Consider the following 22815-nt stretch of genomic DNA (forward strand, 5'->3'; position numbering starts at 1 on the left):
CTGGATTGGTCCAAGCCCTCTAATGAGGAAAGGTTATCATACTATGGGAGAACTGATAGGTGAAGTATATGTACCCAAGGAGGCTATTCTGTTTCTTGATATGAATTGTAACAACAGCTCTCACAGTAAAGACCTCTGCACAATGTATGATTGTGTTGTGGGAGCGATGTATGAGACCAGTAGACCGTGCTTTACCTACTCTGCTAAAACACACAGTATTAAGCCGGGATGGAACAAGTATGTGGCTGATCACGATACTGAAGCAAAAAATGCTTTTAGGTCGTGGGTTCAGGCAGGAAGGCCCAGAGCAGAAATTCATCAAAGTTTGTTTAGACTACATAAACTTCTTATAGATGTGAGATTCTGTTGGGTACCTGCACATGTAGGAGTTAAAGGAAATGAAAAATCAGATAAAATAGCTAAAATTTCTACTAAAATCTGAGAATTTATAGATGCACCTTTTGGTAAAGGCGAAATTAAGACATTGATCAAAAAAGAAATGACAAAGAAATGGCAAGTCAGATGGGACAGGAATAAAAATGGGAGGAAATATTACAATTTACAGAAATCTATAAATACACAAGGAGTAAATAGGAAAAATAGAAGAGAGGAGACAATTTGAACTAAAATGAGATTTGACCATACAGGGTTGAATAACACAATGTTTTTGTTAGGTAAAAGAGAAACAGATGAATGTGAGGAATGTGGAGTCACATGTTGAACACATATTGTTCCATTGCAAAAAATATAGAAGAATGAGGATCAGACTAAATCACAAGATAAGAGAGGTAGGAAGGAAATGGAATACTGAGGGATTACTTGGAACTACAGGAGAAGGAATCAAGAAAACACAGAAAGCTGTGATACAATTTTTGAAAGATATAGAGATATATAATCGGATTTAGGTCATTATTTATTTATTTATATTTATTTATTTATTATTATTATTTTTAATTTATTTGTTTATTTATTTTTATTTTTATTTATTTATTTATTTTTATTTTATATATATATATATATATATATATATTTTTATTATTATTATTTAATTTACTTGATATTAAATAGAGAAGTATAAACTCAAGCTACATACTCCGGTACAGTAGGTGGCGGTATACACCTCTTTAAGATATGTTTGTAACCCGCCATTAAACTAAAAGAAGAAGAAGAAGAAGACGAAGAAGAAGAAGAAGACGAGCGCTTCCGGCCGGAAGTCTTGTTGTTGTGGCGGAGCAGAGCAGCTTGTGGAAGCTAACGAAGCTAACAGAGTGTAAATGTGAGAATAATAGATGGCTGCTGGCTTTACTTTCAGGGTAAGATCATCAGTTATGTGTTTAAATGTCACAATGTATCTGGATGGACACTTCTGTTTCATTATTGGTTTATGTTTCAGCCGTTCTTCGCGCAAGAGAGCTGTACACAGTGAAACAGCCAGCGCGCATGCGCAGTGACCTTAGCTGCAGGAGCTTCGATTATTGTGAATAACTCCGCTGTCATTCGTCAACCCTCGAGCAAACTAGTGGCGTCAGTGTAGAAACACACAGAGTGTGGACCGACATAGCAACAACACAGGTTTACGTTTCACTGACGTAGGGCTAGTTAACCATGATCAGTTTACCCGGGGGCTAGTTAACCATGATCAGTTTACCTGGGGGCTAGTTAACCATGATCAGTTTACCCGGGGGCTAGTTAACCATGATCAGTTTACCCGGGGGCTAGTTAACCATGATCAGTTTGCCCGGGGGCTAGTTAACCATGATCAGTTTACCCGGGGGCTAGTTAACCATGATCGGTTTGCCCGGGGGCTAGTTAACCATGATCAGTTTGCCCGGGGGCTAGTTAACCATGATCGGTTTCCCAGGGCTAGTTAACCATGATCAGTTTACCCGGGGGCTAGTTAACCATGATCAGTTTACCCGGGGGCTAGTTAACCATGATCAGTTTACCCGGGGGCTAGTTAACCATGATCAGTTTGCCCGGGGGCTAGTTAACCATGATCGGTTTCCCAGGGCTAGTTAACCACAATCAGTAAATGTTGGCGAACCTACTATTGTCTTGATGACTTGTTGTATTGATCGGTTATTTATGTGTTTAGCAAATCGTGAGGCGGCGTCCTGCAGAAGAGGACGTTTGTTTTCTGGAGTCTAAGTCTGTGAGACTGGAGGCAGAGACCAACGCCTCAAGATGGAAAAGGAAGTCCCATACAGAAAATTTGACTGAGGACAGACATGGTAAGGAGAGAGAATCAGTCTCAGGTGGCACTCATGAACACACTGTAACTGTATGTTTGAGCAAAACTTTGATAAATACTTTAGACCTGGCTCATATTCATGTTTGACGTTTAGCTCAGAAGGGACTCTGCTGTCTCACAACCACAGCTCACTAGTCAGTTAACAGCTAAGATTGGCGCTTCTTCGAGTATTTTATTGTCTTTCACCTGTGTGCAGGAAGATGTGAAGCAGAGATAAAATACTCAGAATGTGGTTTACATTTCAAAGGCTGAAACCAATCTTGTGATCAAGTAAATGTGACATCCTCATAAATATAGATGTTTCTAAAAGGGGAAAGGTGTGTGTGCCTAGGGGTGATGGAGCCACAGGTTTTAATATGATAGTATGTCTTTCTTTGCTCAGGTGGTGCAATGTTGGTAACCATGGAGACCAGTAACGACAGTGAAGATGAAATGGGGCGGTTAGACATTGACCTAGACATGAAGTCCAAACAGCATAACCTGACATCGAGCAACGTGCGCTCCATTCTGCATGTAAGCTGTAACACGTTTATATACTCTATACATTACGTAACATGTTTATATACTCTATACATTACGTAACATGTTTATATACTCTATACACTGTGTAACACGTTTATATACTCTATACACTGTGTAACATGTTTATATACTCTATACACTGTGTAACATGTTTATATACTCTATACACTGTGTAACACGTTTATATACTCTATACACTGTGTAACATGTTTATATACTCTATACACTGTGTAACATGTTTATATACTCTATACACTGTGTAACATGTTTATATACTCTATACACTGTGTAACACGTTTATATACTCTATACACTGTGTAACATGTTTATATACTCTATACACTGTGTAACATGTTTATATACTCTATACACAGTGTATAGAGTATATAAACATGCTACACAGTGTAACACGTTTATATACTCTATACACTGTGTAACACGTTTATATACTCTATACACTGTGTAGCACGTTTATATACTCTATACACTGTGTAGCATGTTTCTATACTCTATACACTGTGTAACATGTTTATATACTCTATACACTGTGTAACATGTTTATATACTCTATACACTGTGTAACATGTTTATATACTCTATACACTGTGTAGCATGTTTCTATACTCTATACACTGTGTAACACGTTTATATACTCTATACACTGTGTAACATGTTTATATACTCTATACACTGTGTAACATGTTTATATACTCTATACACTGTGTAACACGTTTATATACTCTATACACTGTGTAACATGTTTATATACTCTATACACTGTGTAACATGTTTATATACTCTATACACAGTGTATAGAGTATATAAACATGCTACACAGTGTAACATGTTTATATACTCTATACACTGTGTAACATGTTTATATACTCTATACACTGTGTAACATGTTTATATACTCTATACACTGTGTAACACGTTTATATACTCTATACACTGTGTAACACGTTTATATACTCTATACACTGTGTAGCATGTTTATATACTCTATACACTGTGTAACACGTTTATATACTCTATACACTGTGTAGCATGTTTATATACTCTATACACTGTGTAACATTTTTATATACTCTATACACTGTGTAACACGTTTATATACTCTATACACTGTGTAGCATGTTTATATACTCTATACACTGTGTAACACGTTTATATACTCTATACACTGTGTAGCATGTTTATATACTCTATACACTGTGTAACATGTTTATATACTCTATACACTGTGTAACACGTTTATATACTCTATACACTGTGTAACATGTGTATATACTCTATACACTGTGTAACATGTTTATATACTCTATACACTGTGTAACACGTTTATATACTCTATACACTGTGTAGCATGTTTATATACTCTATACACTGTGTAACACGTTTATATACTCTATACACTGTGTAACACGTTTATATACTCTATACACTGTGTAACACGTTTATATACTCTATACACTGTGTAACACGTTTATATACTCTATACACTGTGTAACACGTTTATATACTCTATACACTGTGTAACATGTTTATATACTCTATACACTGTGTAACACGTTTATATACTCTATACACTGTGTACCACGTTTATATACTCTATACACTAACACGTTTATATACTCTATACACTGTGTAACATGTTTATATACTCTATACACTGTGTAGCATGTTTATATACTCTATACACTGTAACACGTTTATATACTCTATACACTGTGTAACATGTTTATATACTCTATACACTGTGTAACATGTTTATATACTCTATACACTGTGTAGCATGTTTATATACTCTATACACTGTAACACGTTTATATACTCTACACACTGTGTAACACGTTTATATACTCTATACACTGTGTAACATGTTTATATACTCTATACACTGTGTAACACGTTTATATACTCTATACACTGTAACACGTTTATATACTCTATACACTGTAACATGTTTATATACTCTATACACTCTGTAACATGTTTATATACTCTATACACTGTGTAACACGTTTATATACTCTATACACAGTGTATAGAGTATATAAACATGCTACACAGTGTAACATGTTTATATACTCTATACACTGTGTAACATGTTTATATACTCTATACACTGTGTAACATGTTTATATACTCTATACACTGTGTAACACGTTTATATACTCTATACACTGTAACACGTTTATATACTCTATACACTGTAACATGTTTATATACTCTATACACTCTGTAACATGTTTATATACTCTATACACTGTGTAACACGTTTATATACTCTATACACAGTGTATAGAGTATATAAACATGCTACAAAGTGTAACATGTTTATATACTCTATACACTGTGTAACATGTTTATATACTCTATACACTGTGTAACATGTTTATATACTCTATACACAGTGTATAGAGTATATAAACATGCTACACAGTGTAACATGTTTATATACTCTATACACTGTGTAACATGTTTATATACTCTATACACTGTGTAACATGTTTATATACTCTATACACTGTGTAACATGTTTATATACTCTATACACTGTGTAACATGTTTATATACTCTATACACTGTGTAACATGTTTATATACTCTATACACTGTGTAACATGTTTATATACTCTATACACTGTGTAACATGTTTATATACTCTATACACTGTGTAACATGTTTATATACTCTATACACTGTGTAACACGTTTATATACTCTATACACTGTAACACGTTTATATACTCTATACACTGTAACATGTTTATATACTCTATACACTCTGTAACATGTTTATATACTCTATACACTGTGTAACACGTTTATATACTCTATACACAGTGTAACATGTTTATATACTCTATACACTGTAACATGTTTATATACTCTATACACAGTGTAACATGTTTATATACTCTATACACTCTGTAACATGTTTATATACTCTATACACTGTGTAACACGTTTATATACTCTATACACAGTGTAACATGTTTATATACTCTATACACTGTAACATGTTTATATACTCTATACACAGTGTAACATGTTTATATACTCTATACACTGTGTAACATGTTTATATACTCTATACACAGTGTAACATGTTTATATACTCTATACACTGTAACATGTTTATATACTCTATACACTGTGTAACATGTTTATATACTCTATACACTGTGTAACATGTTTATATACTCTATACACTGTGTAACATGTTTATATACTCTATACACTGTGTAACATGTTTATATACTCTATACACTGTGTAGCATGTTTATATACTCTATACACTGTGTAGCATGTTTATATACTCTATACACTGTGTAACACGTTTATATACTCTATACACTGTGTAACACGTTTATATACTCTATACACTGTGTAACACGTTTATATACTCTATACACTGTGTAACACGTTTATATACTCCATACACTGTGTAACACGTTTATATACTCTATACACTGTGTAGCATGTTTATATACTCTATACACTGTGTAGCATGTTTATATACTCTATACACTGTGTAACACGTTTATATACTCTATACACTGTGTAGCATGTTTATATACTCTATACAATGTGTAACACGTTTATATACTCTATACACTGTGTAGCATGTTTATATACTCTATACACTGTGTAACACGTTTATATACTCTATACACTGTGTAACATGTTTATATACTCTATACACTGTGTAACATGTTTATATACTCTATACACTGTGTAACACGTTTATATACTCTATACACTGTGTAGCATGTTTATATACTCTATACACTGTGTAACACGTTTGTATACTCTATACACTGTGTAACACGTTTATATACTCTATACACTGTGTAACACGTTTATATACTCTATACACTGTGTAACACGTTTATATACTCTATACACTGTGTAACACGTTTATATACTCTATACACTGTGTAACATGTTTATATACTCTATACACTGTGTAACACGTTTATATACTCTATACACTGTGTACCACGTTTATATACTCTATACACTAACACGTTTATATACTCTATACACTGTGTAACATGTTTATATACTCTATACACTGTGTAGCATGTTTATATACTCTATACACTAACACGTTTATATACTCTATACACTGTGTAGCATGTTTATATACTCTATACACTGTGTAACACGTTTATATACTCTACACACTGTGTAACACGTTTATATACTCTATACACTGTGTAACATGTTTATATACTCTATACACTGTGTAACATGTTTATATACTCTATACACTGTGTAACACGTTTATATACTCTATACACTGTGTAACACGTTTATATACTCTATACACTGTGTAACATGTTTATATACTCTATACACTGTGTAACATGTTTATATACTCTATACACTGTGTAACATGTTTATATACTCTATACACTGTGTAGCACGTTTATATACTCTATACACTGTGTAACACGTTTATATACTCTATACAATGTGTAACACGTTTATATACTCTATACACTGTGTAGCATGTTTATATACTCTATACACTGTGTAACATGTTTATATACTCTATACACTGTGTAACACGTTTATATACTCTATACACTGTAACACGTTTATATACTCTATCTATTCACTGTAACACGTTTATATACTCTATACACTGTGTAGCATGTTTATATACTCTATTCACTGTAGCATGTTTATATACTCTATACACTGTGTAACATGTTTATATACTCTATACACTGTGTAACATGTTTATATACTCTATACACTGTGTAACATGTTTATATACTCTATACACTGTGTAGCATGTTTATATACTCTATACACTGTGTAACACGTTTATATACTCTATACACTGTGTAACATGTTTATATACTCTATACACTGTGTAGCATGTTTATATACTCTATACACTGTGTAACATGTTTATATACTCTATACACTGTGTAACATGTTTATATACTCTATACACTGTGTAGCATGTTTATATACTCTATACACTGTGTAACACGTTTATATACTCTATACACTGTGTAACATGTTTATATACTCTATACACTGTGTAGCATGTTTATATACTCTATACACTGTGTAACACGTTTATATACTCTATACACTGTAACATGTTTATATACTCTTTACACTGGAGTTTTCATGGCCCCCTTTGGGAATGATTGCTCTATCCCATGTTTACTCTACACACTGTGTGTAACGTGTGTGTTCTATGTACCTCTTTCAGGAGGTGATTACACATGAGCATGTGGTGGCCATGATGAAAGCGACCATCAGAGACACTCAGGACCTGCCGATGTTTGTGAGTTTTAAGTTTGTTCATGTGAATTTTCTCTATGCTGCCTAAATGGCGGCCTCTGGTGGACCGACTTTTTACTGGATTAGTTATTGCAGCCAAACTTGTAGATCTCTCAGATCTCCATTCACTTTCCCTGCCATGTGCCCTGAGCATGTTTATTTCTCTGCCGTTTCTTTGAGTCAGTTTGAGTCAACTATATAATCAGGATGTTTTTTGTGTGTTCATCCTTTGTTAATTATATATGTTTGCATTATTCATTTGAAATATGTGTCATTGCTACCACAGAAACCATTGCTATGGATGAAAAATAAATCCTTTGCAACCTCTGTCATGTCTTTGATTTGGCGACCTAAGTATGGACGTTGTAACATTATTTGTTTAGTGTTTGTTTGTTTGATGTTTCTCTGTTCAACAGCTTCTTTTATTTTTATTAGGGCCTCCTGTTTTATACTTCTAAGCATTCTTAGGGTTAGGGTTAGTTAGTTTCTTGAAAGGTGCTATGTAAACACAAACTATTATTATTATTTAAAGCATTAACATATTTACCTGTTGAGTAGTTCACTTTAAAGTCTGTCGTAATCTCATCTCTTTTTTTTTCCCTTCAGGAGCCAAAGATGACTCGTTCCAGATTGAAACAGGTTATCCAGCTGGGACAGGTGAACTCAACCTCCCACAAGGCTTTCTGATCATTTCAGTGTGTAATGCTGCGTTTCGTTTACCTGAGAGCCGGAAATGTACTTCCAGCTTTAATGTATGATTGATGCATGTAGCCGCCATGTTGGATTCTAACTCGGGCTACTCTGAGTTCCTCTGAATTTCCAACTAGTAAATACGACTTAAGGGGGCGTTCAGATTGACACTTCCGACTAGGAACTCGGAATTTCACACTTCCCAGTTCAACTGGAACACAGCATAAATTGTGTCCTTCAACTGTCTGTCTGTCTCCGTACCTATCTGTCTTCTTACAGTCAGTGAACTGGAGTTTGTCTGCAGCGGACTCAGAGACAGTGAAGGTAAACAAACGATCGACTCGTCTGTCTCTCTGTCTGTCTCTCTGCCTGTCTGTCTCTCTGACTGTCTCTTCCTCTACCTGTCTGTCTGCAGCCCCCTCAGTTTGTTGACATAGATCTTGAGGAGGATGAAGACTCTTCAGATGAGGAGTACTGTCCTGATGATGAAGAGGAGGAAGAGGACACAACAGAGGAGGTGAGTAATCCTCTCCTTTGGGGGCCATTTTGAACCCACGCATCATCTTCTCTTCCTCTATTACCTGTCTTCTCTACCTCTCTATCCATTCTAAATTCCTGCTCTCCCGTCCCTGTCATGCGTACCTGCCTGATTTGTGCTAAACTGTCCTCATTAAAATAGTTTGGTGTAGCGTTGGGTGTGGTGTCAGGTGTGGTGTAGCGTTGGGTGTGGTGTCAGGTGTGGTGTAGCGTTGGGTGTGGTGTCAGGTGTGGTGTAGCGTTGGGTGTGGTGTCAGGTGTGGTGTAGCGTTGGGTGTGGTGTCAGGTGTGGTGTAGCGTTGGGTGTGGTGTCAGGTGTGGTGTCAGGTGTGGTGTAGCATTGGGTGTGGTGTCAGGTGTGGTGTAGCATTGGGTGTGGTGTCAGGTGTGGTGTAGCGTTGGGTGTGGTGTCAGGTGTGGTGTAGCGTTGGGTGTGGTGTCAGGTGTGGTGTAGCGTTGGGTGTGGTGTCAGGTGTGGTGTAGCGTTGGGTGTGGTGTCAGGTGTGGTGTCAGGTGTGGTGTAGCATTGGGTGTGGTGTCAGGTGTGGTGTAGCGTTGGGTGTGGTGTCAGGTGTGGTGTCAGGTGTGGTGTAGCATTGGGTGTGGTGTCAGGTGTGGTGTAGCATTGGGTGTGGTGTCAGGTGTGGTGTAGCGTTGGGTGTGGTGTCAGGTGTGGTGTAGCGTTGGGTGTGGTGTCAGGTGTGGTGTAGCATTGGGTGTGGTGTCAGGTGTGGTGTAGCATTGGGTGTGGTGTCAGGTGTGGTGTGGTGTCAGGTGTGGTGTAGCATTGGGTGTGGTGTCAGGTGTGGTGTGGTGTCAGGTGTGGTGTAGCATTGGGTGTGGTGTCAGGTGTGGTGTGGTGTCAGGTGTGGTGTAGCGTTGGGTGTGGTGTCAGGTGTGGTGTAGCGTTGGGTGTGGTGTCAGGTGTGGTGTAGCGTTGGGTGTGGTGTCAGGTGTGGTGTAGCGTTGGGTGTGGTGTCAGGTGTGGTGTAGCATTGGGTGTGGTGTCAGGTGTGGTGTAGCGTTGGGTGTGGTGTCAGGTGTGGTGTCAGGTGTGGTGTAGCGTGTAAGTAAGTAAGCGTGCATGAGAGCTGAATATTATGAAGTGTGAAGCAGTATGTCACCACACCTGACAGTTTCACTTTCTAAGTCCCCTCCCTCTTCTCTGACTTACTCAGTGAATATCCTGTCAACCAACAGGTATCAAAGTAAATCTTTAATATTGAACTGAGTTTTTTTTTCATGGAAGATGAACGGCCGTGTTGGATTAGACGTTTTGTGTTTGGATAAAAACAGACTAAAAACCATTTAAACTAAACTTTGGTGGCTCTATATTTATATTTCGTTTGTTTGTGATTTTTAGTTTGTTTAGGATTTATAAAGGTCTAAATTAAAAGGATATTTTTGTTGTTACGTTGCGTTAATTAGGTCGACAACTAAAATATCCCTATCTAACCCTAACCCTAACTCAGGTACGTCACCGTCTTGGCATGATTTAGACTTTTCAGCAGTGGGATTCTTTGTAGGTAGTGTCGGAGGCATTTTGTGGGTAGAACTTCCCCAGAAGCGCTCCACAGACATTACTCAGAGGTTTTACTCCGCTAACCTTGAATCTAGCAGTTAGAATAATAATATATCGCTTGCATCACTGGAAGTCCGAGGTGGTCTTTTTAAGGCAGAAGACTTTTGGTCCCTCATGATATCTGACTCAGGAGTTCGGTAAAGATGCTTCATAGTTAAACTGTTGTACAGTTCTTCTGATGATGTCATTTCCTGTTTGTGTTTTTGGGCAGACGTTTCTCAGTGATATCGACAGTTTGACTTCTCCACCCAGAACTGCTCAAAGAGCTGAAGATCCAGAACACCTGAGGACTAACTCACAACCACCGGTAACTCCTCAGCAAACCCTAACCCTAACTCACAGCCACCGGTAACTCTTCAGCAAACCCTAACTCACAACCACCGGTAACTCTTCAGCAAACCCTAACCCTATCTCACAACCACCGGTAACTCTTCAGCAAACCCTAACTCACAACCACCGGTAACTCCTCAGCAAACCCTAACTCACAACCACCGGTAACTCTTCAGCAAACCCTAACTCACAACCACCGGTAACTCTTCAGCAAACCCTAACTCACAACCACCGGTAACTCCTCAGCAAACCCTAACTCACAACCACCGGTAACTCCTCAGCAAACCCTAACTCACAACCACTGGTAACTCTTCAGCAAACCCTAACTCACAACCACCGGTAACTCCTCAGCAAACCCTAACCCTATCTCACAACCACCGGTAACTCTTCAGAAAACCCTAACTCACAACCACCGGTAACTCCTCAGCAAACCCTAACTCACAACCACCGGTAACTCTTCAGCAAACCCTAACTCACAACCACCGGTAACTCCTCAGCAAACCCTAACTCACAACCACCGGTAACTCTTCAGCAAACCCTAACTCACAACCACCGGTAACTCCTCAGCAAACCCTAACTCACAGCCACCGGTAACTCTTCAGCAAACCCTAACTCACAGCCACCGGTAACTCCTCAGCAAACCCTAACTCACAACCACCGGTAACTCCTCAGCAAACCCTAACTCACAACCACCGGTAACTCCTCAGCAAACCCTAACTCACAGCCACCGGTAACTCTTCAGCAAACCCTAACTCACAACCACCGGTAACTCTTCAGCAAACCCTAACCCTATCTCACAACCACCGGTAACTCTTCAGCAAACCCTAACTCACAACCACCGGTAACTCCTCAGCAAACCCTAACTCACAACCACCGGTAACTCTTCAGCAAACCCTAACTCACAACCACCGGTAACTCTTCAGCAAACCCTAACTCACAACCACCGGTAACTCCTCAGCAAACCCTAACCCTATCTCACAACCACCGGTAACTCTTCAGCAAACCCTAACTCACAACCACCGGTAACTCCTCAGCAAACCCCTAACTCACAACCACCGGTAACTCCTCAGCAAACCCTAACTCACAACCACCGGTAACTCTTCAGCAAACCCTAACTCTCAACCACCGATAACTCCTCAGCAAACCCTAACTCACAACCACCGGTAACTCCTCAGCAAACCCTAACTCACAACCACCGGTAACTCCTCAGCAAACCCTAACTCACAACCACGGGTAACTCTTCAGCAAACCCTAACTCACAACCACCGGTAACTCCTCAGCAAACCCTAACCCTATCTCACAACCACCGGTAACTCTTCAGCAAACCCTAACTCACAACCACCGGTAACTCCTCAGCAAACCCTAACTCACAACCACCGGTAACTCTTCAGCAAACCCTAACTCACAACCACCGATAACTCCTCAGCAAACCCTAACTCACAGCCACCGGTAACTCTTCAGCAAACCCTAACTCACAACCACCGATAACTCCTCAGCAAACCCTAACTCACAACCACCGATAACTCTTCAGCAAACCCTAACTCACAACCACCGATAACTCTTCAGCAAACCCTAACTCACAACCACCGGTAACTCTTCAGCAAACCCTAACCCTAACTCACAACCACCGATAACTCCTCAGCAAACCCTAACCCTAACTCACAACCACCGATAACTCCTCAGCAAACCCTAACCCTAACTCACAACCACCGGTAACTCCTCAGCAAACCCTAACTCACAACCACCGGTAACTCTTCAGCAAACCCTAACTCTCAACCACCGATAACTCCTCAGCAAACCCTAACTCACAACCACCGGTAACTCTTCAGCAAACCCTAACTCACAACCACCGATAACTCCTCAGCAAACCCTAACTCACAACCACCGGTAACTCTTCAGCAAACCCTAACTCACAACCACCGATAACTCCTCAGCAAACCCTAACCCTAACTCACAACCACCGGTAACTCCTCAGCAAACCCTAACTCACAACCACCGGTAACTCTTCAGCAAACCCTAACTCACAACCACCGATAACTCCTCAGCAAACCCTAACCCTAACTCACAACCACCTCCTCCTTTACACTGAGGGAGGTCTGAACCTCCTTCTTTATACTAAGGAAGGTCTGCACCTCCTCTTCTGTGATTATACTGAGGACGGTCTGCACCTCCTCTTCTGTGATTATACTGAGGAAGGTCTGCACCTCCTCTTCTGTGATTATACTGAGGAAGGTCTGCACCTCCTCTTCTGTGATTATTCTGAGGAAGGTCTGCACCTCCTCTTCTGTGATTATACTAAGGAAGGTCTGCACCTCCTCTTCTCTGATTATACTGAGGAAGGTCTGCACCTCCTCCTCTGTGATTATACTGAGGAAGGTCTGCACCTCCAGCCTTGAAAGTAGTCTTCTTCAATCCACTGGATATTTAAACATGGCCTTTTATGTTTTTCCTATTATGGCTGTTGCCCAGGAAACAATATTTTTTTGACCAATCAACAGACTGCAGTGTGTCTCGCCCCACCTTAAAGTGTCTTATCGGTATGTTTGGCACCCCAACAGAAGGGTAGCATAAAAGTAGGATGGAACGGACCCATTAATTTGTGGACCTTTCCCAACTTTCAGCATTTAACATGCCAATAACTGTGTGCAGTATTGTAGTGACCCAAAATGAACCGCTTGGTGGAAACGGGGCTCAAGTACCACGCAATGATTGACCTCAGTCCTTACACATACCTGGAGCCTTACATGAACCCTTATCGCTGAACTCTGGCCTGTTGGTTAGAGTGTTACAGGACGTCAGAAGGACCAGGTGATGAGCTTCACTTTCCCTCCTCAGCACTTCGTAGCTGCTCCTGAGTCCTCCTTCCTTGAAAGACTGAACGCTGTGGACGAGGAGCTGGAGTGCAGCCCCACCTACACCTGTAGCCAGGTAACCTCTCACTACCTTTGGTTGACTATATTCTCTCTCTCCCGTTCAATTCATTTCATCTGATTCATAACATGAAAGTGACACAGAATAAACAATAATAACAATTCTTCTTTCTTACTCTCAGTCTCTGGACAGAAAAAAAAGTGATGATGATGATGATGAAGGCAGTTTAGCATATCGCACACGCTCCAAACTCCGGTTGGTTAATGTTCCTCTTGGTCAACTGGAGGCGGAGCTTCTAGCCCCTGATATCACCGCTGACATGTATGAGCAGAATCCTGCCCAGAGAGAGGAGGACCGTCATTGGACGAGGTGGCTGCAGGGTCTGATGGCACCTGACAATGAAGGTCAGAGGTCAGGTTAAACACGGCACTTTCAAAATAAGAGTGTCTAATTTCATGTAGCATGGTCAAACACTTCCTGTCTGGTCTAATAATAATAATGAATTACAAAAAAGTAACTAAAACCATGAGGAGTCCTTACTTTTACCTTAACACTGTATCCGCCCACTTTACCTTTGATGACATCAATAGTGAGAGTGCCCCACCTGGATATTGAGCATGATCTATGTGAAACTTTTTATATTTTGATAACCATCAAGATACTGTGTCTGACTCAGAGGAAGCAGACGATGAAGACGACCCTGAATATAACTTTCTGGAGGACCACGATGAACCGGATGTGGAGGACTACAGGACGGACCGGGCGGTGCAGATCACCAGTAGGTGTTGTTGACTGTGTGCTGGCGGAGGCGTCATCTGTCTGCACTGACCCTGAGAGAGGTCACATGATTGTGCTTATCAGTTGGATAATCATTTATAATACTTAAATATTTGAAACATGGAAAGGCTTTGTTGCTTTAATCCGTGTCTGTTGATCCACTCACATGAATTAATGTAACATTATAGCAGCTATGCAGCCATAGATCGGGGCTGAGCATTTTTTAGGAGGAAAAAGCAAATAGCAAAAAATGCAGTTTTAGGCTAATGGAGGGTTAAGAAAACTGCAAAACACTTGTTAAATAGTTGGTAAAATATTGACCTACAAAAGCCCCAAAGGTCAAACTACACATAAAGGCCAAGCCAATTGAAACTATGAAACAATTTGTGGTTAAGTACCTTGCTCAAGAACACGTGAAACAAGGAGACTGGACCCAAGTGCAGATGAGAAAATAAAGTATTTATTTTAAAAGCAAAAGGAAACTCAAGTCTTACTTTGAAAAAAGGTCCCAATTAAATTAAAACCATCAAAGGTGAGCCAGAAGGAGATACAGGAAACAACTATTAACACTCAACGTACAACTTGGACTGAAATACGGCAATGAACTGATTACAAGAAGGAAGGAACACAAAGGTAATCAAACACAGGTGAGACTAAGGACACAGGTGAAAACAATGAGAGTAAACAAATACAGGTCAGACTGATGACACAAGCCTAACCCTGAGCTTAATCCGTCATAGAAGAACAAACTTCCCTTTAACAGGCAGAAATCTTCAGCAGACCCGGATCATGATGAACAGACATCTGATAAACTGAGCTGGACTTGAAAAAGGCCAGATGGGATAGGACGCAGACAGAAGGGTAGGATAGGAATGGGTTCAACCTTTAAATCCGCTCAATTAAAAAAAAAAAAAAAAAATCCAAAATGTTGATAGTGTTTATGGAGGAACATCTGGAGATCGGTTGGTGCTTCTCTGTGCCTTGGAATTCTCCCACGGGGATAAATCAAGTTCTTCTGTAGATGATTGAAGTTGATCTCTTTCACCTGCTCGGGAAGTTGTCAGGTGTGATCAACCAGGGGTCTGGACTACGAAGCAGGATTTAGAGTTAGAGAGGTCACTTCAGGGTTAACTGGGTTTTCAGTCGTTCTTTACTTACCTGGATATATCACCACGGTAACTGATGCTGCACGCATAACCTGCCCTGGTTTAAGCTCCGCCCACGGACCAATCAGCTCTTTAGATGGAGAGGGGGGAGGACACTGTGTCCATCATGATTGGACATTATAGTCTGTTCAGTTCAGGATTATTAGTCAGTGAAAAAGGAAGATTGGAGTGTAAGATGAACCTCATGTCTTCATGTGTTTAATGTCTCCATGTTGCTCTATGAAAAAACCCTCCACTTTAAAGAGTCGACACATTGAGCAGCAGAAACGAGTTCTTCTAGTGATGGAACAAGTTTAAACCTTCATCCTCTCTATCGTCTGTCCTTCCTCTAAGCTCTAACTTTACTTTGTCTTCAGCTTATTGATATTATTCCTTTGATCAGCTGACAGACTCAGTGATGACTGTGATTGGTTAAATGACGATAACTCCGCCCCTTTTATGTCAACGCGCTCTCTGTAACTCTGGGTGACCGATCAGGTTGATAAGCAGCTTCATAGGACTGAGAATGACCCGGGTATGTGGGTCTCACCTCATAGTCCAGACCCCAGATCACCCAGAGAGACCCGGGTATGTGGGTCTCACCTCATAGTCCAGACCCCAGATCACCCAGAGAGACCCGGGTATGTGGGTCTCACCTCATAGTCCAGACCCCAGATCACCCAGAGAGACCCGGGTATGTGGGTCTCACCTCACAGTCCAGACCCCAGATCAGCCAGAGAGACCCGGGTATGTGGGTCTCACCTCATAGTCCAGACCCCAGATCAGCCAGAGAGACCCGGGTATGTGGGTCTCACCTCATAGTCCAGACCCCAGATCAGCCAGGGAGACCCGGGTATGTGGATCTCACCTCACAGTCCAGACCCCACATCACCCAGGGAGACCCGGGTATGTGGGTCTCACCTCACAGTCCAGACCCCAGATCAGCCAGAGAGACCCGGGTATGTGGGTCTCACCTCACAGTCCAGACCCCAGATCAGCCAGAGAGACCCGGGTATGTGGGTCTCACCTCATAGTCCAGACCCCAGATCAGCCAGGGAGACCCGGGTATGTGGATCTCACCTCACAGTCCAGACCCCACATCACCCAGGGAGACCCGGGTATGTGGGTCTCACCTCACAGTCCAGACCCCAGATCAGCCAGAGAGACCCGGGTATGTGGGTCTCACCTCATAGTCCAGACCCCAGATCAGCCAGAGAGACCCGGGTATGTGGGTCTCACCTCATAGTCCAGACCCCAGATCAGCCAGAGAGACCCGGGTATGTGGGTCTCACCTCACAGTCCAGACCCCAGGTCAGCCAGAGAGACCCGGGTATGTGGGTCTCACCTCATAGTCCAGACCCCAGATCAGCCAGAGAGACCCGGGTATGTGGATCTCACTTCATAGTCCCGACCCCACATCACCCAGAGAGACCCGGGTATGTGGACCTCACTTCGTAGTCCAGACCCCAGATCACCCAGAGAGACAGTACAGGCCTCTGGTAAGGCAGTGAAGTGCCTTAGTTGTCCTTACAAAAAAACAAACCTTAACGTTACCATAGTAACAGTACGTCTGCCTCCCCTTATTCCTGGGCTTGTTGTTTTGCTTTCAGTGTAAAATGTTTCCTCTCTTACAGAGAAGGAGGTGAACGAGCTGCTGGATGAGCTCTTTGATACGGTGAGTTTTATTTTATTATGTTTTTATTTAAACAGATGCCTGTATTAGTGAGCAGTCCCCTCCCCAGTAATGCCCTCCCCCCAACCCAACTGCTTTAAAGCAGGTAAATATTCCTGATATGTTTACAACAAAACCGTCAATGAACTCGACACTGATTTTTTTCATCAAGTTTGAGACATGTGATGCTGACATCTGATACCTGTACAGCTGCAGGAGGGAGAGGAGCAGGAGAAGGAGGAGGAGGAGTCAAACCTGGAGTCACACCTGGATTCACTGACTGGAACTAATTTCAACGTTCCAAAAGCTTTACGGTAACACAAACACAGACACCTAGACACACTCAAACACTCACACACAGAAAGTTCACCTGCTTTGAAGATCAAACATGGAAAAGTTGAGTTTTTCAAACAGAGAAACAGGAAGAGGTGATGCTAACATTTTTGTGCAGAGCTGTGTTTGTGTCCTCCTGTTGGGACAGGGCAGCAGAGTGGTGCTGTCTCTGTTTGGGTCAGGAGGAACAGAAAGTCCTCCACTGCATGTTTTTCATACAGAACACATGAAGAAGAGCTCAGTGGAAGGAGACATTATGCATCAATCAAAAGAGTCCATTTAGGCTTTGCCTACTTGCAGGTCAAAAACATCTCGATAAAGGAACCCCAACCCCCATCATAGTGCAGCATTACCGTCTTGAAGTGTGTTAATATGCGTGTTTCATAGATTTGTCAGAACATGAAGTAGGTTTTTTTTTTCCCTCTGTTGACCACTCACTCCTCCTTTAGGGGGCAGAGCCTGTGTAATGAAACAGCAAATCTCTTTTTGTAGATTTGATGCACCGTTAGCTAGCATGCTAACACAGCGGCGGCGAGCGGTTAGACAACAGTACGAAGCTCTGCAGCAGAAGAGGGTGCTGCAGGACACTACTAACCAGCAATACAACAACTCACACCTGAACACCACACCTGCTCCACAATCCCATCCCACCACTCCCCTCCTGTTAGTCAGCCCAACCTGTCCTCCCCTCCAACTGGACCACACCCAGAAACTACAGCTGCAGCAGCAAGTCCAACAGGTGAGACAGTCCCGCCCCCCAACAGGTGTGAATCAAAACTACATCACCTTCTGACATCCCCTTCAACTGCTTTAAAATGTATCTAGATAGTTTACTGAGTAGATAGATAGATAGATAGATAGATAGATAGATAGATAGATAGATAGATAGATAGATAGATACTTTATTGATCCCGAGGGAAATTCAAGTGATGTCAGATAGACGTTAGTTAGTTATAATGTCAGTTAGAGGTTAGTTATAATGTGAGTTAGAGGTTAGTTATAATGTCAGTTAGAGGTTAGTTATAATGTGAGTTAGAGGTTAGTTAGTTATAATGTGAGTTAGAGGTTAGTTAGTTATAATGTGAGTTAGAGGTTAGTTATAATGTCAGTTAGAGGTTAGTTAGTTATAATGTCAGTTAGAGGTTAGTTAGTTATAATGTCAGTTAGAGGTTAGTTATAATGTCAGTTAGAGGTTAGTTATGATGTCAGATATAGGTTAGTTATAATGTCAGATAGAGGTTAGTTATAATGTCAGTTAGAGGTTAGTTATAATGTCAGTTAGAGGTTAGTTATAATGTCAGATATAGGTTAGTTAGTTATAATGTCAGTTAGAGGTTAGTTATAATGTCAGTTAGAGGTTAGTTATGATGTCATTTAGAGGTTAGTTATGATGTCAGTTAGAGGTTAGTTAGTTATAATGTCAGTTAGAGGTTAGTTATAATGTCAGTTAGAGGTTAGTTATAATGTCAGATATAGGTTAGTTAGTTATAATGTCAGTTAGAGGTTAGTTAGTAATGTGAGTTAGAGGTTAGTTATAATGTCAGTTAGAGGTTAGTTATAATGTCAGATATAGGTTAGTTAGTTATAATGTCAGTTAGAGGTTAGTTATGATGTCAGATATAGGTTAGTTAGTTATAATGTCAGTTAGAGGTTAGTTATAATGTCAGTTAGAGGTTAGTTATGATGTCAGATATAGGTTAGTTAGTTATAATGTCAGTTAGAGGTTAGTTATAATGTCAGTTAGAGGTTAGTTATAATGTCAGTTAGAGGTTAGTTATAATGTCAGTTAGAGGTTAGTTATAATGTCAGTTAGAGGTTAGTTAGTTATAATGTCAGTTAGAGGTTAGTTATGATGTCAGATAGAGGTTAGTTAGTAATGTGAGTTAGAGGTTAGTTAGTTATAATGTCAGTTAGAGGTTAGTTATAATGTCAGTTAGAGGTTAGTTATAATGTCAGTTAGAGGTTAGTTAGTTATAATGTCAGTTAGAGGTTAGTTATAATGTCAGTTAGAGGTTAGTTATAATGTCAGTTAGAGGTTAGTTATAATGTCAGTTAGAGGTTAGTTATGATGTCAGATATAGGTTAGTTAGTTATAATGTCAGTTAGAGGTTAGTTATAATGTCAGTTAGAGGTTAGTTATAATGTCAGATATAGGTTAGTTAGTTATAATGTCAGATATAGGTTAGTTATAATGTCAGTTAGAGGTTAGTTAGTTATAATGTCAGTTAGAGGTTAGTTATAATGTCAGTTAGAGGTTAGTTATAATGTCAGTTAGAGGTTAGTTATAATGTCAGATATAGGTTAGTTAGTTATAATGTCAGTTAGAGGTTAGTTAGTTATAATGTCAGATATAGGTTAGTTAGTTATAATGTCAGATATAGGTTAGTTAGTTATAATGTCAGTTAGAGGTTAGTTATAATGTCAGTTAGAGGTTAGTTAGTTATAATGTCAGTTAGAGGTTAGTTATGATGTCAGATATAGGTTAGTTAGTTATAATGTCAGTTAGAGGTTAGTTATAATGTCAGTTAGAGGTTAGTTATAATGTCAGATATAGGTTAGTTAGTTATAATGTCAGTTAGAGGTTAGTTATAATGTCAGTTAGAGGTTAGTTATGATGTCAGATATAGGTTAGTTAGTTATAATGTCAGTTAGAGGTTAGTTATAATGTCAGTTAGAGGTTAGTTAGTTATAATGTCAGTTAGAGGTTAGTTATAATGTCAGTTAGAGGTTAGTTAGTTATAATGTCAGTTAGAGGTTAGTTATAATGTCAGTTAGAGGTTAGTTATGATGTCAGATATAGGTTAGTTAGTTATAATGTCAGTTAGAGGTTAGTTATAATGTCAGTTAGAGGTTAGTTATAATGTCAGTTAGAGGTTAGTTAGTTATAATGTCAGTTAGAGGTTAGTTAGTTATAATGTCAGTTAGAGGTTAGTTAGTTATAATGTCAGTTAGAGGTTAGTTAGTTATAATGTCAGTTAGAGGTTAGTTATAATGTCAGTTAGAGGTTAGTTAGTTATAATGTCAGTTAGAGGTTAGTTAGTTATAATGTCAGTTACAGGTTAGTTATAATGTCAGTTAGAGGTTAGTTATAATGTCAGTTAGAGGTTAGTTAGTTATAATGTCAGTTAGAGGTTAGTTATAATGTCAGTTAGAGGTTAGTTATAATGTCAGTTAGAGGTTAGTTAGTTATAATGTCAGTTAGAGGTTAGTTATGATGTCAGATATAGGTTAGTTAGTTATAATGTCAGTTAGAGGTTAGTTATAATGTCAGTTAGAGGTTAGTTAGTTATAATGTCAGTTAGAGGTTAGTTAGTTATAATGTCAGTTAGAGGTTAGTTATAATGTCAGTTAGAGGTTAGTTAGTTATAATGTCAGTTAGAGGTTAGTTAGTTATAATGTCAGTTAGAGGTTAGTTAGTTATAATGTCAGTTAGAGGTTAGTTATAATGTCAGTTAGAGGTTAGTTATAATGTTAGATATAGGTTAGTTAGTTATAATGTCAGTTAGAGGTTAGTTAGTTATAATGTCAGTTAGAGGTTAGTTATGATGTCAGATATAGGTTAGTTAGTTATAATGTCAGTTAGAGGTTAGTTATAATGTCAGTTAGAGGTTAGTTAGTTATAATGTCAGTTAGAGGTTAGTTATAATGTCAGTTAGAGGTTAGTTAGTTATAATGTCAGTTAGAGGTTAGTTATAATGTCAGTTAGAGGTTAGTTATGATGTCAGATATAGGTTAGTTAGTTATAATGTCAGTTAGAGGTTAGTTATAATGTCAGTTAGAGGTTAGTTAGTTATAATGTCAGTTAGAGGTTAGTTATGATGTCAGATATAGGTTAGTTAGTTATAATGTCAGTTAGAGGTTAGTTATAATGTCAGTTAGAGGTTAGTTATAATGTCAGTTAGAGGTTAGTTATGATGTCAGATATAGGTTAGTTAGTTATAATGTCAGTTAGAGGTTAGTTAGTTATAATGTCAGTTAGAGGTTAGTTATGATGTCAGATATAGGTTAGTTAGTTATAATGTCAGTTAGAGGTTAGTTATAATGTCAGTTAGAGGTTAGTTAGTTATAATGTCAGTTAGAGGTTAGTTATAATGTCAGTTAGAGGTTAGTTATAATGTCAGTTAGAGGTTAGTTAGTTATAATGTCAGTTAGAGGTTAGTTAGTTATAATGTCAGTTAGAGGTTAGTTAGTTATAATGTCAGTTAGAGGTTAGTTATAATGTCAGTTAGAGGTTAGTTAGTTATAATGTCAGTTAGAGGTTAGTTATAATGTCAGTTAGAGTTTAGTTATAATGTCAGTTAGAGGTTAGTTAGTTATAATGTCAGTTAGAGGTTAGTTATGATGTCAGATATAGGTTAGTTAGTTATAATGTCAGTTAGAGGTTAGTTATAATGTCAGTTAGAGGTTAGTTAGTTATAATGTCAGTCAGAGGTTAGTTATAATGTCAGTTAGAGGTTAGTTATAATGTCAGTTAGAGGTTAGTTAGTTATAATGTCAGTTAGAGGTTAGTTAGTTATAATGTCAGTTAGAGGTTAGTTAGTTATAATGTCAGTTAGAGGTTAGTTATAATGTCAGTTAGAGGTTAGTTAGTTATGTCAGTTAGAGGTTAGTTATAATGTCAGTTAGAGGTTAGTTATGATGTTAGATATAGGTTAGTTAGTTATAATGTCAGTTAGAGGTTAGTTAGTTAGAATGTCAGTTAGAGGTTAGTTATAATGTCAGTTAGAGGTTAGTTATAATGTCAGTTAGAGGTTAGTTAGTTATAATGTCAGTTAGAGGTTAGTTATAATG

The 22815-nt window shown here is 39.1% G+C and overlaps 1 protein-coding gene and 1 long non-coding RNA gene across 2 annotated transcripts in view; both read left to right on the plus strand.

The window, feature by feature from the left end:
• The first annotated feature begins 1057 nt into the window (after positions 1-1057).
• Positions 1058-22815, plus strand: part of LOC306823283 (GON-4-like protein) — a 56848-nt gene continuing 35090 nt past the window's right edge. The window contains exons 1-14 of the mRNA XM_079342739.1: positions 1058-1313; positions 2096-2231; positions 2634-2764; positions 8017-8091; positions 8694-8744; positions 9057-9101; positions 9193-9294; positions 11108-11203; positions 14008-14154; positions 14279-14501; positions 14774-14875; positions 17654-17694; positions 17902-18005; positions 18517-18763. Coding sequence (XP_079198865.1) covers positions 1290-1313; positions 2096-2231; positions 2634-2764; positions 8017-8091; positions 8694-8744; positions 9057-9101; positions 9193-9294; positions 11108-11203; positions 14008-14154; positions 14279-14501; positions 14774-14875; positions 17654-17694; positions 17902-18005; positions 18517-18763 — 1524 coding nt within the window. The 5' untranslated portion in view covers positions 1058-1289. The remainder of the gene's footprint in view (positions 1314-2095; positions 2232-2633; positions 2765-8016; positions 8092-8693; positions 8745-9056; positions 9102-9192; positions 9295-11107; positions 11204-14007; positions 14155-14278; positions 14502-14773; positions 14876-17653; positions 17695-17901; positions 18006-18516; positions 18764-22815) is intronic.
• Positions 11552-11969, plus strand: LOC306824230. The gene is made up of 3 exons (XR_013779115.1): positions 11552-11641; positions 11846-11886; positions 11951-11969. It is a non-coding gene; the product is annotated as an uncharacterized lncRNA (long non-coding RNA).

Source organism: Symphodus melops, assembly GCF_947650265.1.
Source record: "Symphodus melops genome assembly, chromosome: 5".
In the NCBI taxonomy this organism is placed as follows: Eukaryota; Metazoa; Chordata; class Actinopteri; order Labriformes; family Labridae; genus Symphodus; species Symphodus melops.